General features: G+C 37.4%; 1 protein-coding gene across 2 annotated transcripts in view; it reads right to left on the bottom strand.

Moving 5' to 3' along the window:
• The window catches only part of LOC126342514 (FACT complex subunit spt16), a 138228-nt gene that overhangs the window by 79963 nt on the left and 42932 nt on the right, over positions 1-15333 (bottom strand). For both annotated transcript variants that reach the window (XM_050001862.1, XM_050001863.1), the window contains exon 10: positions 13012-13213. In XM_050001862.1, the coding sequence (XP_049857819.1) occupies positions 13012-13213 (202 nt within the window). The remainder of the gene's footprint in view (positions 1-13011; positions 13214-15333) is intronic.

The raw sequence follows: 15333 nt of genomic DNA, 5'->3' as shown, positions 1-15333 counted from the left end.
AGACCAGTCATTCACACAAGCAAGCACACCTCACACATACTTGACTGTCAACTGCAGCAGCTTGCTTGTGTGAATGAATGGTGCGTACTTCTCTTTCTTTTTCTGACAGATGCTGTGATCGAAAGCTTATCTGTAAGTGTCTTAATTGTGCCTGTCTACAACTTAATGTGTCATCTTCATGGTAAGTAGTAATTTATCTTTTCCTACTCTGTTGATATTCCAACCTGGAGTTTCCACTGTTTTGTTACTGATACAAAGTATGTTAAGATCGGCACAATAAGAATTAACACCATACATTGTTATCAGTAGTTGTGTTTTCTTATACCGAGAAATGCTGACACACAAGTAGTTTTCCGTTACAAGCCACAGAAGTCGCTGAGGCAATGTTGTTCTGTGAAATAACATAAGTCATGCCCCTTTATCAGTGTCAACCACCAGCTCTTACCTTCTTGGTATTTCACAATGCAAGGAGTTGGAGAAGAACTCTACCTCCAACAGCTTCATTTGTATACTTTCTCAAAGTAATCAAGGAGCATTAATTGTGTTTCTCATCCTCATACTGAACAACTTGCTACTCCAATTTATGATACCTTTCTCAATTTGATGCCCTGAACATTTGCTGTTTCGAACTGGCTATCTGTCGTTCATCTGATGACACCTACTAACACTCACTCCTGTTATATCAACTTTTCTTCCTGCTACACAGTTATTTGTGGCCTCTGCACCACATTAACCATTAACTTAAAACAATTTTATATTGTTTGCATGAACCAATTACGAAGTCCAAACTTTTTGATCTCCATTTCTCAAGTCAAGGCTGTGACCTACACCCCTTATCAATTGCAACATTTACTATTCTTACTGCAATAAACTAACTATATAACAACAATGTTATCTTCTTGGGTTCTTAGTCCTGAACTGGCAAAAATCTGACCACTTCGGTCAATAGTGGACTTCACCTTTGGTTGCCAACCTTGAGAATCAACACTACTGTCGAGCAGCAGCTACTTCAGCACCATTATTGAACCTAGCGTTTCATTTATTGTTCTGGGCTTAGACTGTTGTGTGTGAACATATTTGCATTAGAAATAAATTGTCTCCTGTATAAATTTACTATGATAATTTGACCCCAGTAGAAATGTATATTGCCTTTGCATTTATCCATTTGTAATGTCCATTCAGAACTGATTACATTTACATTTAGAAGAACTGCAACTTAAAGATGGTAAACATTCACAATAAGCAAAGCGTGTGGGATGCATTCCCATGCATTCGCCTAACTCTTATACCATGTTCTATCATACGCAGTCTATTATTTGGTTCTTGCTGATCATTATCAAAGAAAGCAGCAGTGTAAGTAACAATAAATAGCAGTCTCTAGCCATTGTTTCGCTAATGAGACGATTATTGTAAGTGGCGGTAGCGCGCACAAAAGCAAGCCATGCCACGAGCGGCGACAGGCCGTAAACACGCACTATCAGAATGCGACAAACAATGCGTGACACAGTACAGCAATGCATTTTCAGCTTAGTGACATAAACATCTATAACAAAGAAAACAGCACTTATCAGATCAAAGCAAAACAAGCAATCAATTCAAACCAGACGAAGCACGTGAAAAAGGAAGGGTACCCGTATAAATACGGATGGAGCGCCCGACTCATAGCAATGGCTACCTGGTATAGCTTAATTGCTAAGCTTACGACTCGAACCAAACTACTGTAGCTGTATCGTCATTCATTCGACCTAAATTGTGTCTCATATTACAATGGACCAAGTTTGTTTCAATTTGGAGGTGCGGCCTAAAACTTTACTCTCCTCTTGAATTTCGAGTCTCAAATTTCCGGTGCGGCTTAGATTCGGGGAATTTTTTTTTCCTGTATTTCGAGTCTCATTTTTCAGGTGCGGCTTAGATTCGAGTAAATACGGTAGTTCCACTCTCAGGTAGAAAAGAGGTATATGTTGGGGAAGACTAAAAAGGAGGGACAGGCCATTCAGTTCCAAAGACGGGGACTCGCTCACAAGGAGGACATGGGTAAACCTTATATTGTTGAGTATGCTGTGGAACAGATAGATGCAGAACTGTAGTGGCTGTTCCCCTGCACTGAACCTTACTGACATAATCAAGAATTGTTCAGTAGCAAATAATCTCACACACAGTTCCTCCACTGCACCTCAGGGCCAGCATTGCTCAGCAGCAAATAATCTGCCAGATTATTATGAAAGAAGAAGCAATAGAATGTACTTCATTCCCACAGCAGCTGCTTCCCTCCCGTCCTTCGGCCTGCACGGCATGCTCCTCCTTTTCTAGGCTTCCCCAATGTATCTCTCTTTCCTGCCTGAAAAAAGAACTAATAGTTCTGAAAGCAACAAATAGGTTTTCTTTCTTTCCTTCTTTCTTCCCCACTTTTAACTGTGTATATTGGCAGTATTAGAATTTCACCTCGTGAAGAGAAGTACTCGCCTACCAATCTGCCTCTCTGCAAATTTGCAAAATATCGATTTAATAGTAGCTGTTAATGGTGGTGGTGAATAACGGAACAGCGTTGAAGACCACAGGTGATTTGTGCCAGAATGTTTGTGAAAATACAGCATTCTGGAAAGTTCGGAGATTCTGACAGCAATTCTGATATTTTGCTGCTACTGGTTTCATTGTTGTCTAATACATGCATACCATCTTCACACTCGTCTGCACTGTTTAATACTAAGGTCACACTGCAAAATGTTTTAGTAATAATACTTGTAAATATTTGATACAATGAATAAGAAACATTTGTATCACCATCGTGATTAATGGTCTACTGAACTGACCCCCCCCCCCCCCCCCCCCCACACACACACACACATGAGGAGGAGGGAGGGAGAGAGAATTATATCAGGTTTTTCTGCCTTCAAATATATGTATGCACCTAACCAAACCTCCACATCTTTCCTTTAAGATGGAAGGAAAAGTCTGTGCGGTCCAATTTCTCTCCCAGGGTGAAAGAATGTGGGCAGACAGTGTATCTGCACACAAGGGTGACCCTGGTAACTACAGAAAGTGTACTGGTTATGTAGTGCTATATACGGAGCTATTTCAGCACTATAAAATTTAACAATTCTATTAATACAGAGATAGCGAGAGATAGTGATACACAGTTTTTGCTAAATCAAGATAAAATGCCAGCTGAGTATTTTCTTTTCTTTTTCAACAACAACTGAGTGAAACAGCTCTAGAGAAGACATGAAGGGAATATACAGTGTCACCATGAAAATTACTCTATCATTTATATAATTATAATTAAAAATTATAACTTTTCCAATAAGATAATTTGCATATTTCTGTTATTTCAGTGTAATGTCTTGTTGGCATATGCTATTCAGAAGTGAAATACCAACACATCTAGAGAAAACTGACGAACAAAAAACCTAGAATTAACATGTACTGTTTTTAGGAAACCATAGAAAATTTATGAAGTAATAATAGCCCAAGAAGATTGTGAACCAAACTCCTGCCAAATGTCAGTTCAGAAAACTCTGCTAGCAATTCATTTTGTAAACATGACAGTCTTTCTGAGACCTGCTACAAGAGACATTGCATTAATATAAGAAGATCAAGACTCTGTAATATAAATAACACTGCACTTACAATTTGGGTATTAACACTCTGCTTGCCAGAAAATCTGTATAATGTTACCCACCATTCAAGCCTATCAGACCTGTGATCTTTACACTGACATAAATTGACACTATTTTGACTGCTTACGACATGAACCACAAGTGAAGTATAAATACTTTTAAAATATTTTTTTTCATTTTAAGTTTACATTTTAAAACCACAATTTTTATACTTTAACTGGTAGCTTTTGAATGACAAACAGTTTACACTCATTCTACACCAATTGCTTTTATAATACAGGGAGTATCAAAAAGAATCATCTGATTTGGCATGTCTACATTTCTGAAACTAATAAACATACACAATGAATTTTGGTTTTTGATGAACAGGCAACTCAAAAAGCTTTTTTCATATATTTTTGTAGGTGTTTAACATGCCCCCTTGAGATGCACGACATATGTCGATGCAGTATTCAAGCTGTTCCCACACCGCAGTGAGCATGTCTTGAGTTACAGCTTCCTCAGCTGCTGTTATGCAATGTCTCAAATCCTTCATTGTTGTTGGCAATGGAGGCAAATAAACTGAGTCTTTTATAAACCCCCACAAGAAACAATCATACACAGTTAGGTCTGGTGACCTTAGAGACCAGTAACGTAAGGGATCCATTCTTCAGTAATCCTTTGATTTAAAAATTCCCACACTTCTAGATGCCAGTGTGGCCGTGCCCCATCCTATCGATAAATGAAGTTGTTCGGATCAGTCTCCAATTGTGGGAAAAGAAAGTTCTCAAGCACATTGAGATATGCACTTCCTGTAACATTATTCGCAGCAAAGAAAAATGGACCATGTATCCTTCATCTTGCCAAGAACGAAATTACACAACTCCACACGATGTTGTTTGTCACCTTCATGAATAGCTTGCCGTAGCTGAATTTGGTATGGTTGACGCAACACACGTCAGACGGACATTGGGGGCATGTTGAGCTGTTGAACTGCATGGTGAACAGATTTCTGCGAACTTCTTGAGAAACCATGGCAGATGCGTTCAACACCTGTGTCAGACAATCGCGGATGGCCCAGCAATTTGCCTTTAGACTGGCAACCTGTTTCTTGGAATTGTTCATGCCATTGTCTAATGCTCTGTGCTGCAGGAGGATCCACACCATACCTAGTATGAAAGTCACGCTGAACAGTTATAGCTTACCCGCACTAAAAAACGTAGAACACAAAATGCTTTCTGTTGTCCCGACACCATTTTGACTAAAACTGAAATGGGTGTACACTGCTGCTACCTAGCAGGAACCATGTGAAACTCTAGTGTTTGCTCTTTCCAACAGTACATTGTTCACACACGTATCTCAAATAATATAATAGTCATAATTTTTTAAAATCAGATGATTCTTTTTGATATGCCCTGTGTAATACTTATTGCAAATTTACGCAGAGTCCACAGACAAAAGCAGAGTGTTCCAAGACAAAGGTTTGGTGCACTTATGTAATTTGACTTTTTCTATTTTTCTTGAACTCTGAACAATATGCACATTTCCTTTTCTTAGCTGGAGATTTTGCTGCCCTTCTTGGATCCAGTGCTACTAATACATTCATAACTTCTCTACCTCTGCTAGTTGGTTTCCCAAATCGATGAATAAAGCCGAACTTCTCATTTCTGTATTGGTATTATCTAAATTGCATAGTCATTCATTACACTAACATTAATCATGTTGGAGAAAACCACCAATGGCCAAATGGCCAGTGCCCTGTTTTTGTCTCCACACTGCAGCACTGCACCTTCTGGTCCATGGTGCCAATGTCACCTTTTGTGGCATTCCAACTCATGATAATTCCAGGCTTCTTTACTTCTGATGGTGATACTGTTGGCTGGTCATAAATACAGCTAGGATAACAAAAACTTCATTCTTCTTAGGACATAAGAGGGTATCATCACATCTGATCAAATAATGTACACTGTACTTCACCTATTTAAGATGTAATAAAATCAGTATGCAGTTCACCTTCGTTTTTTCACATAGTACTAACAAGTGTCAGGTCTTTTGACAACGAATGATAAAAATCAGAAATGCAAAAAAATTATCACAGTTTACATTATATACAAACTTTTCATTCAAATTTAGTCACCAGGATTTTCACAAAATTCTCTGAAAGTCGCACACCTCTTGTTTCTTTCTCCTTCACCAAATAAACTTTCATCTTTCAGCACTAGCTTATTGCACTGAAACCAATTCCCCAGATAGCCTGGACTGAAATGGGCAGTGACCTCAAAACATGACTATGTTCATTCCAAACATACACCTTCTCAATGAGGGGCACACAAAATAACAACAAAATACAAGACTCTTCATTAAGACAGTTACTAATCGAATACATTGTAGCTTCCTGGCTTTCTCTCAATACACCCTTTTCACTCCGCCAACAAGAAAATCCAGCCTGCGAGGCTTTAGTCCATATTTTATTCCCATTACAAGGAGGAAACAAGTCACACTCAACAGAATTTGCACTAAACTGTTGTTCTCCTTCTTCGTAAAGGGACTATTCATGTTCATCACCAGTTTTCAGCTATGTCTACCTCATTATCGCCACCACTGGATAATTCAAATTCACTAGGTGGGTTTACAGTACCAGAAGACTGCTTCAACAATTCCCGCCACCTCCGTATCTGATAGTCCTCTCCTCCATAACATTTTTAGTTTGTATAACTCAGCAAAATAACATACAACAATCAACAAGTGTTTATGAGAAAGCGAACTGTTAAACACTGACAGAATAAGAACGCAAGCCAAAAATAGCAAATGATGTAACAGGCATCTGGTTGTCTAAAAACTGCTTTAATAACACATGAACCAACACTTTAACACAAAGCTACAGATAAATTTTTTACAATTTTTTTCCAAAATTATGACTAAGAAGACAAATTAGGAAAAGCCCTAACAATTCATTAAAATGGAGGTAATAAAACGCACAGATGGGCCTCTGAGGGCTGATGGTAGTTAGAAGGTTTAATGTGTAAATAATCTGTGACAAATATTCAAGTTGCTCACTTTGATAACATTTAAGCTTTAATATATTGAAAACAGCATTTAGCACGATGTCATCCTGAATATTGCTGTAAAAGTATCTCATTTCAAAAACAGCTCTCACAGTGTTAGTGTGAACTTTCTGAGTTTTGCTGATTCAGACCTGGCACTGTGGTTCTTTCCCCTCCACTAGTTTTCAGCAAAAACTCGCATTGTTATATTTTTGCCCCCTTTTAACTCTTTATTATTAGGCATTTGTCTCATTGGTCCATTGGCCTTCATGCCTTAATCAACAAACCTGATCTTTAGCAGTCACCAGTGGATCATGTCATGCCAGTTTTCTGTCCACGACAAATTTCCAGTTTGAGACCGTCTACTTCCTCCACTGACTTTTTTATTTTAGACGACATAAACACCCACATTCACAATACTTCAATTCACATACACACAATCGTCATGCGTCTAATTCAGAAGGAGGCCTTTTCACTGAAAGCTAACTTGTTTAGCAGTCTTTCTGTTGTGCCTGTCTGTGACTCGACATCTCCACTATCTGGTGTGTAGCAATCTATTCTTTTCATGATATTGTCTTTAGCTGTTCTACATTTCCAATGAATTTCATTTATAAATGACTTACATTGTTGCTGTTTTACTTTCAACATCTTACTTATTAATTCCGCTACTTCATCTGTTATCCATGGCTACCTCTTTTCTGCCATTTCATTCCTAGTACCTTTTCCTGCTTCATTTACAGCACCTCTTAAAGCTGCTCCAATCATTTTCCACATCAAATTGAAGTGGCAATATTTCTTTTGCCCCATGTTCAACCAAGGCATTTCAAGACTGTCTATGTATATTTCCCCCTCAAGAGGTTCTCGAAATGTGTATTCACAATGACTAACTCATGTAATGCATATAATTCTAGTGAAATTTCTCCCATTTCTTTTCACTGAAGAACTAACTAACTACCCTATCCTCAACAACTGCAGTCCCATCTTCCATTATAGTAGAATTCTCATTTCCTGTGATATATTTTAAAAGTTCATTAATATTATCAAACAGCTGTTCAATTTCTTTGACAATTGCTACTTTGGTTGGCTTTTATTATAATATCTATCAGACTTCTATTCAGTATAACCATCAACGTTCTTTTTGTTTGCTACAGATAACCCTTTGCTATACTGATCTATTTCTTGTAGTAAACATATCCAAATAAAACTCGCTAATAACTCCATTTTACTTATCATAAAACATGCAGTTTTTTCTTTTATGTAATGTATCTCTAAACAAACTACAAGGGTGTTCGAGGAAATAATTAAAAAATGGTCCAGGTGTGAGTAGGACTTGTGAACTGTGGGTTCCGAACAAACTTTATTATCTACACGGAACAGGGGTGGCCAGGAATTCAGATCGCAATCATGTCCTGGGCTGCACACCACAGTGTTCAAGCAGATTGTACATTTTCCACATTGCCATGCCACGATGTGAGGGGGAAGGGTGGTAAACTTCTAATGCAAAGTATTTAAATGGCAATGCGGTCATACTGCATACGACTTAATTATAGATAACAAACGAAACAAATTTGCAGAATAACTTAATTATTTTTTATGCTGAAAACGTAATTTTTACCTGGTACGAAGTATCAGCATACAGACATATGCAGGTGATTTTGGCCTCTGGCTACCACGTAATTGTGACTTACTTGGTTTCATAACTGGAAAAATGCCTTTTACACATATATGCTGATCAAAATGTTTTATCAAAATTGCAAATTCATTCTGGAGATGTAGAAACGCCCCTGAAGAAAACAATGTAGACATCCTGGACAGTTTTAACACAAAAGGTTTTGTCTTTAAAACGGAAATTACACTGGAGATCCATCAGTTACATCTGCAGACATGCTGGGGAGATTTCAACTGAAATGACAAATAGCTCCGAAAACATATATAAGGTCGCAGTGTCCTCAAATATGTTCCAAAAACTATCCTTGTAATTCTTTCAAGGCCACACAGAATACTACAAAACCCGTATTTTGACGCCACTTCGCCGACTTGCGCATCGATGGGGATGAAATGATGATCATTAGGACAACTTAACACCCAGTCCCAGAGCAGAGAAAATCTCCGGCCCAACCGGGAATCAAACCCGGGCCCTTAGGATTGACATTCTGTCGCGCTGACCACTCACCTACCGGGGACGGACTTTAATGCCTGTCAGCTTAAGGCAATGAACGTTTCTGACCAGAGTTTGTTCCTTCTCTAAGGCCTTAAAAAAAAAAAAAAAAAAAAAAAATCAGAAATAAGTTTTTTCTCACAATGCAGTGTCTTACTGCGGACAGAGTGCAATCAAGTTCAGCTAAAATTTGAGACCTGCAGCCCATTCCAGATGTTTTAATTTTCCTTCCCGCAGTACTTTTTTCCCCTCATAACTCAACAATAGTGGGATATAAATCAAGAAATCCTTCCAAGCATGCCACACGACTTAACCAACATACATTGCAGTGATATATGAAGTCTCCATTCTATTCCAACAAGAACTGTTGAAACGAGACAGTGGAATAACGCATACCACTTTTTTTTCAGAAATTCAATTCATTTTCTTTAGGTGCTCCATGTCTGAAAAAAAAAAAAAAATAGCACAAAGAACTTCTTGACATACAGAACATCAAACCAATTCTGTCAATTGTAATTTTTTTCCTCTTTCGTTGTCAAATGTCTAATTCCTTCTATATTGTGTTATAGGTTCACAGCAACATTGTAGTACAAGTCAATCATGCAACTGCATAAGATACTGAGAATCCTTGTCCCTGTCTTCAGTCATCCACATTCATTTTTAAAGGTTGTTGACAATAGATCACTAGACTGCCTCTCTTTATACGATTTCCTACTGGGTCTGTGAACGTCCATTAAACAACAAACAAACAGCAAAGGGCACAAATGCTGATGCCATGTTTCTGCCAAACTGAAAACAGCTGTGTTGACTGAGAAAAGCCGCACTGCAATACTAAATAAAATATTGCTCTATACCGGGTACTTCTGAGTAGAACCAAGCAAACCTGGGACAGGCCGAGATTTGGCTCGCCCACTGTCTGGACATGTAATTCACATGTGGTTTGGTACGCCATGGCCAGCATTGACAGTGTGTTCATCCATTTTAGGATTTCGAAGATTTTTGCCTGTTATCAATACTGATACTGTCAAGATACTGGTCCCATGCATGGCAAGATTTTCGAGGGTGTTTTAATTTCAAGCTCTAAGTCTGATAACAAATGACAGAAGAAAAATTATTTTGTCTGATATCATTACAAATTAAAAATTTTCTATTTTTTCCCCTTTGTTTGCACTACGAAAATTTTTTCCTTGTCAAATTACATAATTCTACGTCAAGTACCCTGTAGGTTTTTATGAGTGAGTTTGCAAGTCTCGAAGTATGGGACACAAATGACCATATCTTTTGACTGCATTGACTTAGAAGCTAATGTTTATTATACTGCCAAGCAAGGGAAGACAACCTTAGAGAGCAACATAAATTTCAACTTGATATGTCTACCCATTCCTGAAAAAAAAGAGCTTGTGACGGGACAAAAGATTGTAAGTGTCATCATGGATTTTTTTATCGTTTCAACATATTAATTTAGTGGTTGGAGAGATGTTAAAACCTTGAATATTTGTTTTCACTTTACAAATGTTCGAAACTATTGTCACTATATGTCAATATCATGTAGAAAAGGTAGCAAATGGTTGCACTTTAAAGTACGAGCAAGTTGCAGCAAGGACTCTCCATGCGCCAGCAGCAGAAGCCAACAGCTAACCGCGCCATAGATCCCATCTCATCTAGTAGCAACGGCAGCTGAAGAAGAAGTATTTAATTGTTAAAAGCAATGGAGTCTTAATATGAGCGTCGAAAAGTTGTTCCCCTATGATTAGTATGGGATAGATAGTCACTATCAGATGGCGAAGAGAAAAGTCCCATTTAGATATTGTGCATAACAGTTGCCTGGGTAAGACAGATGATTGCTGATGTAGCCGAGTTCTAGAACTTAATTTGTTTCGAATATCATTGATGAGCTGGTTTGATTGAAGATATAGAATTAGGTGGTGTGGGGAATTTTGATCACTTTGTTGGTGTGATCGGTTATTGAATACGAGTTTAGCTGTGTGTGCCTATAATAGATTTTGTTCTGTAAGAGGCGATCAGGATAGGTTGACGGCAGTAAATTTTAGATTTTCTGGTCAAAAGTTTTTGAAACAATTAGTTAAAATATTTTATGTGGTAGATGTGATGGTTGTTGCTGTGACCAGCGTAATATTCATCGTTAGTGGTCACAGAAGTAATAAGAGATGGGCTGTCATGCTTAGCAAATGTTCATGCACAAACTGTAGAAGCTGTGTACTCTGTTTCAAAAAGTTAGGTATGTAGAGGAGTCCTAGTCAGTCACAGAACTGGACTATTAGTTGCAATTCATGGTTATCTTGGTGTGCACAAGATAATGAAAATTGTTGTGGCTGTATTTGGAGGTTTTTGAGGCTCTAAAGTAATTGAATGTTTGTGATGGTTTGTGGTTGGTGTGTTTTGAAATTTTAATACGCACTACTCTGTTTCTGGTATAACATATATGGGGTATGTTCTGTTTAGCAAGGGTCTCAATCAGTGATTGATAATAGCCAGGAGCCAGAATTTAGACAGCATATGTGTTGAGGTAATACAGATACTGTTGCCTGCAAATGTGTGACTGCATATAGTGTGGACAGTTTAGCACCCTAGTGGAACCAACAAACACAAAAGCTGACAACATACCATTGTTTATTAGAGTGAAGAATGATATTTCAAATAGAGACTGTTAGTGAGAACATATGAGCCAAAACCTGAGAATTTTGGCTAATAATGTAATTTAATTCAGGATACAAGTGGGATGGCGACATGTAGATTTTTTGTTTTTAATTTTTTTGTCTCTGCTATTTCTGTTTCAAGTGCGATTAGTTTTGAGTCGCACATTCACACTAAAACTTCAAACTCGTATTGAATTTATTGAACTAAAGTAAATAAGGAAAGAAGTAAAAATAAAATTTGTGTTACGAACATTCATTTAGTGGAAAGGATAGAATCCCCACTAAAGCTATTAATGCAAGTAGTTTTGAAAGGAAAATATATCATTTTTATTTTCAAGACATTCAAAAGCGACAATCACAAAGATAATTCATTTATTAATAGTGTTAGAGATAACAAATTAAAGTTATTCATCAATTATAGATAAATTTACTTGAATACTGAAAATGTTTTTAATTATGATTTCAATAAGCAACATTAAAAATAATAAGTCCAAATTAATGATAGGAATATAATAGAGGGAATCATTCCACATGGGGAAAATATATCTAACAATAAAGATGATGTAACTTTACCAAACGAGAGCGTTGGTATGTTGATAGAGACACCAACAAACACAAAATTTAAGCTTTCGCAACCCACGGTTACTTCATCAGGAAAGAGGGAAGGAGAGGGAAAGACGAAAGGATGTGGGTTTTAAGGGAAAGGGTAAGGAGTCATTCCAATCCTGGGAGCGGAAAGACTTACCTTAGGGGTAAAAAGGGACAGGTACACACACACACACACACACACACACACACACACACACACACACACACACACACACAAACACAAACAGATATATGTAAAGGCAAAGAGTTTGCCTTGCCCAAACTCCACAAGGACATAAAATCAATAAAAATTGTGGATTAAAATTTTACTTCCTATTTGTACTGGGACAGGATGTTGCTAAACTTAAAGGCAGGGCTGGAGACTTATTGACAGGTTAGCATAGCATATCGCCACAACACACTACAATCTTTTAATGGACAGATGGATGAATGGACAAAAAGACAGACAGACAGACAGACAGACAGACAGACAGAGGATCAAACTTTTTTTTTCATATGATGTAATCAAAAATAAATAAATTTCAGATTTTTTCCTTTGGTTGTACCGTGAAACCTAGCTTCTTACCAAATTTCATTATACCAGGTCAACAGGACATATACTGTAAGTTTTGATGAGCGAGTTTGCAAGCATCAAAATGTGTGAACGTATGGCTGTACTTTTGATTCCACTGACTACAGCTTCACTTTTTCATATCACCAAGGGACCATAAACCTTAATATGTTACATAAATTTCAACAGAATAAGTCTACCAGTTCCTGAGAAGAGTTCTGAGTGGGTGGGCAGCAGACAGACGGAGAACGAACAGAATCCTTCTAGGGATAAGGATTCTTTTTTTAACAGACTGAGGTATGGAACCCCAAAAATCAGAACTGCATTTAATTCAGCACTAAATATATCTCGACGATTAACAGGTTATCTCTATCGTTTATGTATGTTGAATACCTACCAACAAAAATCTTCAGTTCCTTCACTTCAGGCTCTGTGCGGGGCAACTGACTATGGCTCTTATAAGATACTGTTGACTTTCGTACTTTCTCCTGTTCCTTGCCACCTGACTGTTGAGCAAGACGAGCTCTAGCCGCTTCATTCAACTGTAATGCAAGTTCTTTCTGATGCTCTCTACGTTTTTCTTCTGAACTTTGCTCAGACTGTAAAAATAAATAGATAAAATATTCAGTTTCCACAAATTTATTCTCAAATTCTTATACTTAGAGTGGTACTTTGTTAACAAGAATTAAATAAGAAATACCAATGTAGGCACTATTTACACGTAATTAAAATAAATATTAGTTTATTTCCCTTGTGTTTGTGTAGATATACTCTGAGTGTACTGTCACTTTTATTGGTTTCCACAGCATCTAAAAAGAGCAAAGAAAGGAGGAAGAATAGAGATTTCTCAAAGTCCAAAATGTTTTGGACACATGGAGCAATCCCATTAAAAACATCACTTTCAATATAGAATTTTTAGTGTTTTGGTACTGTTAGTATCTTAATAGTACTGTTATAATCACAGATAAAATATAATCTGTTAGGACCGAAGAGAAGGATTTTATCATGGTTTTATTAACTCATTGCCTCCTTCATTTAGATAACAAAATTCAAGTCTCTGAATTGCCTGACTGGAGTACATACAAATGTGATTATAGTGTTTTGTGACCAAGCTACCTACACAGTATTATGATGAATTAGTATTCATGTCAGACAATTTTTAAGGATTCAATGACCTGTATTGAAAATATGACTGACATTAACATGTTGCACTCTGCTCCACTGTAGTTTCTTTCTTTTTCTTTTTAAAATACTAACACCAATTAGGATCAAACAACTGGTGTCACTGATTAGCTTGTATGTTCACGATATATTTTAGAAACTGAATTACAGACAAAACAAAAATATGGTAGCAAAATACACTATATAGAACTGGACTTGGCAATATTTAGATTATCAGCACCAAACACAATCATCAATCATCAAATATGTTGTAATCATCTTTAAATCTTTCTGTTATCATTTTTACACTTCATCTGGATAGTTTGACTATGGTATAATTTCCAAAATCTTAGACGATTTTTTTTCTTTTTTAAAAATAAGTTTTGCATTTCTGTTTTGTAAGTAACCTCTTATTTATATTAAAAACAAAGATTCCAAGACTTACCAAGCGGGAAAGTGCCGGCAGACAGGCACATGAACAAAACACACAAACACACACACAGAATTGCTAGCTTTCGCAACCGATGGTTGCTTCTTCAGTTTAAATAACAAAAACTTTTGGCACTTTAAATGAAAAACAGACCAAAGCTGTTACGAAAACATCATAAAAGTAAAACTGGTATGGTATCACTATTCTGCAATATTATTCATACCAATAAATTTCACTGTGCTGCATTATGTATTGTTTGTAAAACAGATAACAACTGGAGGCATATACAGTGGGTTTCAAAAAGGATTTTTACAGCTTTCAAAATTCATATAAATTTATTGAAGGAAGATACAGATCTCGTTTGTATATGGCTTCTGTTGGTAATCCTGCACACATCCCAACGGAAGTCAATTTCTTCCCAAACTTGCTGTAGCACTGCAGGCATAACTTTCTCTGTGGTGGCATAAATTCTTGCTCCAAGTTTAAGTAGAGAAGCTAGCACAGGAGGTACAAATACGATATACTTGATGAATTCCCATTTTTAAAAAAAAAAACTTGAGTGGAGACAGGTCTGGGGAATGTGGGGGCCATACAATTGGCACACAATACCCAATCCATTGACCTGGAAAGCAGTCACTGAGAAAATCCCAAATGTCAGCCAGGTAGTGGGGTGGAGCACCATCTTGGGTGAAGCAAACGTTTCATTCTTGGTCACCCTCATCGACCTGTGGTATCCAAAATTGTAACACTTCCCAGTACACTACCCCAATGATGGTTCTCTCAATGCAAAAAAAAAACATTCAGTTTTGGGGCTATCATGAACAAGTTGCAATGTTTGATGTGGATTTTCACTGCCCCAAACCCTACAGTTATGTGTGTTAACCTTGCCAAATAGACATATGTGGAATTTGCAGTTGGCGACATGCAAGCCGGGTAGATTTCGTACGGCTGTTGACAAAACGTTGTCTCACTCCCTCAACGATGTTGTCAGATGTGCTTGAACAACCTGATGATTTCCCATGTCTTAGATGTCTTACCGAGCACCACAGGCAACTGTTGCTAGCACTCCTTATGGTGTGATTTGGTACTAGCAAACTACGCGAGACAAAACTTGAGGTATTTCCCTAC

Source organism: Schistocerca gregaria, chromosome 1 (assembly GCF_023897955.1).
Source record: "Schistocerca gregaria isolate iqSchGreg1 chromosome 1, iqSchGreg1.2, whole genome shotgun sequence".
NCBI lineage: Eukaryota > Metazoa > Arthropoda > Insecta > Orthoptera > Acrididae > Schistocerca > Schistocerca gregaria.
Note: the sequence above shows the minus strand (reverse complement) of the source record. Positions and strands in the feature narration are given on the sequence as shown.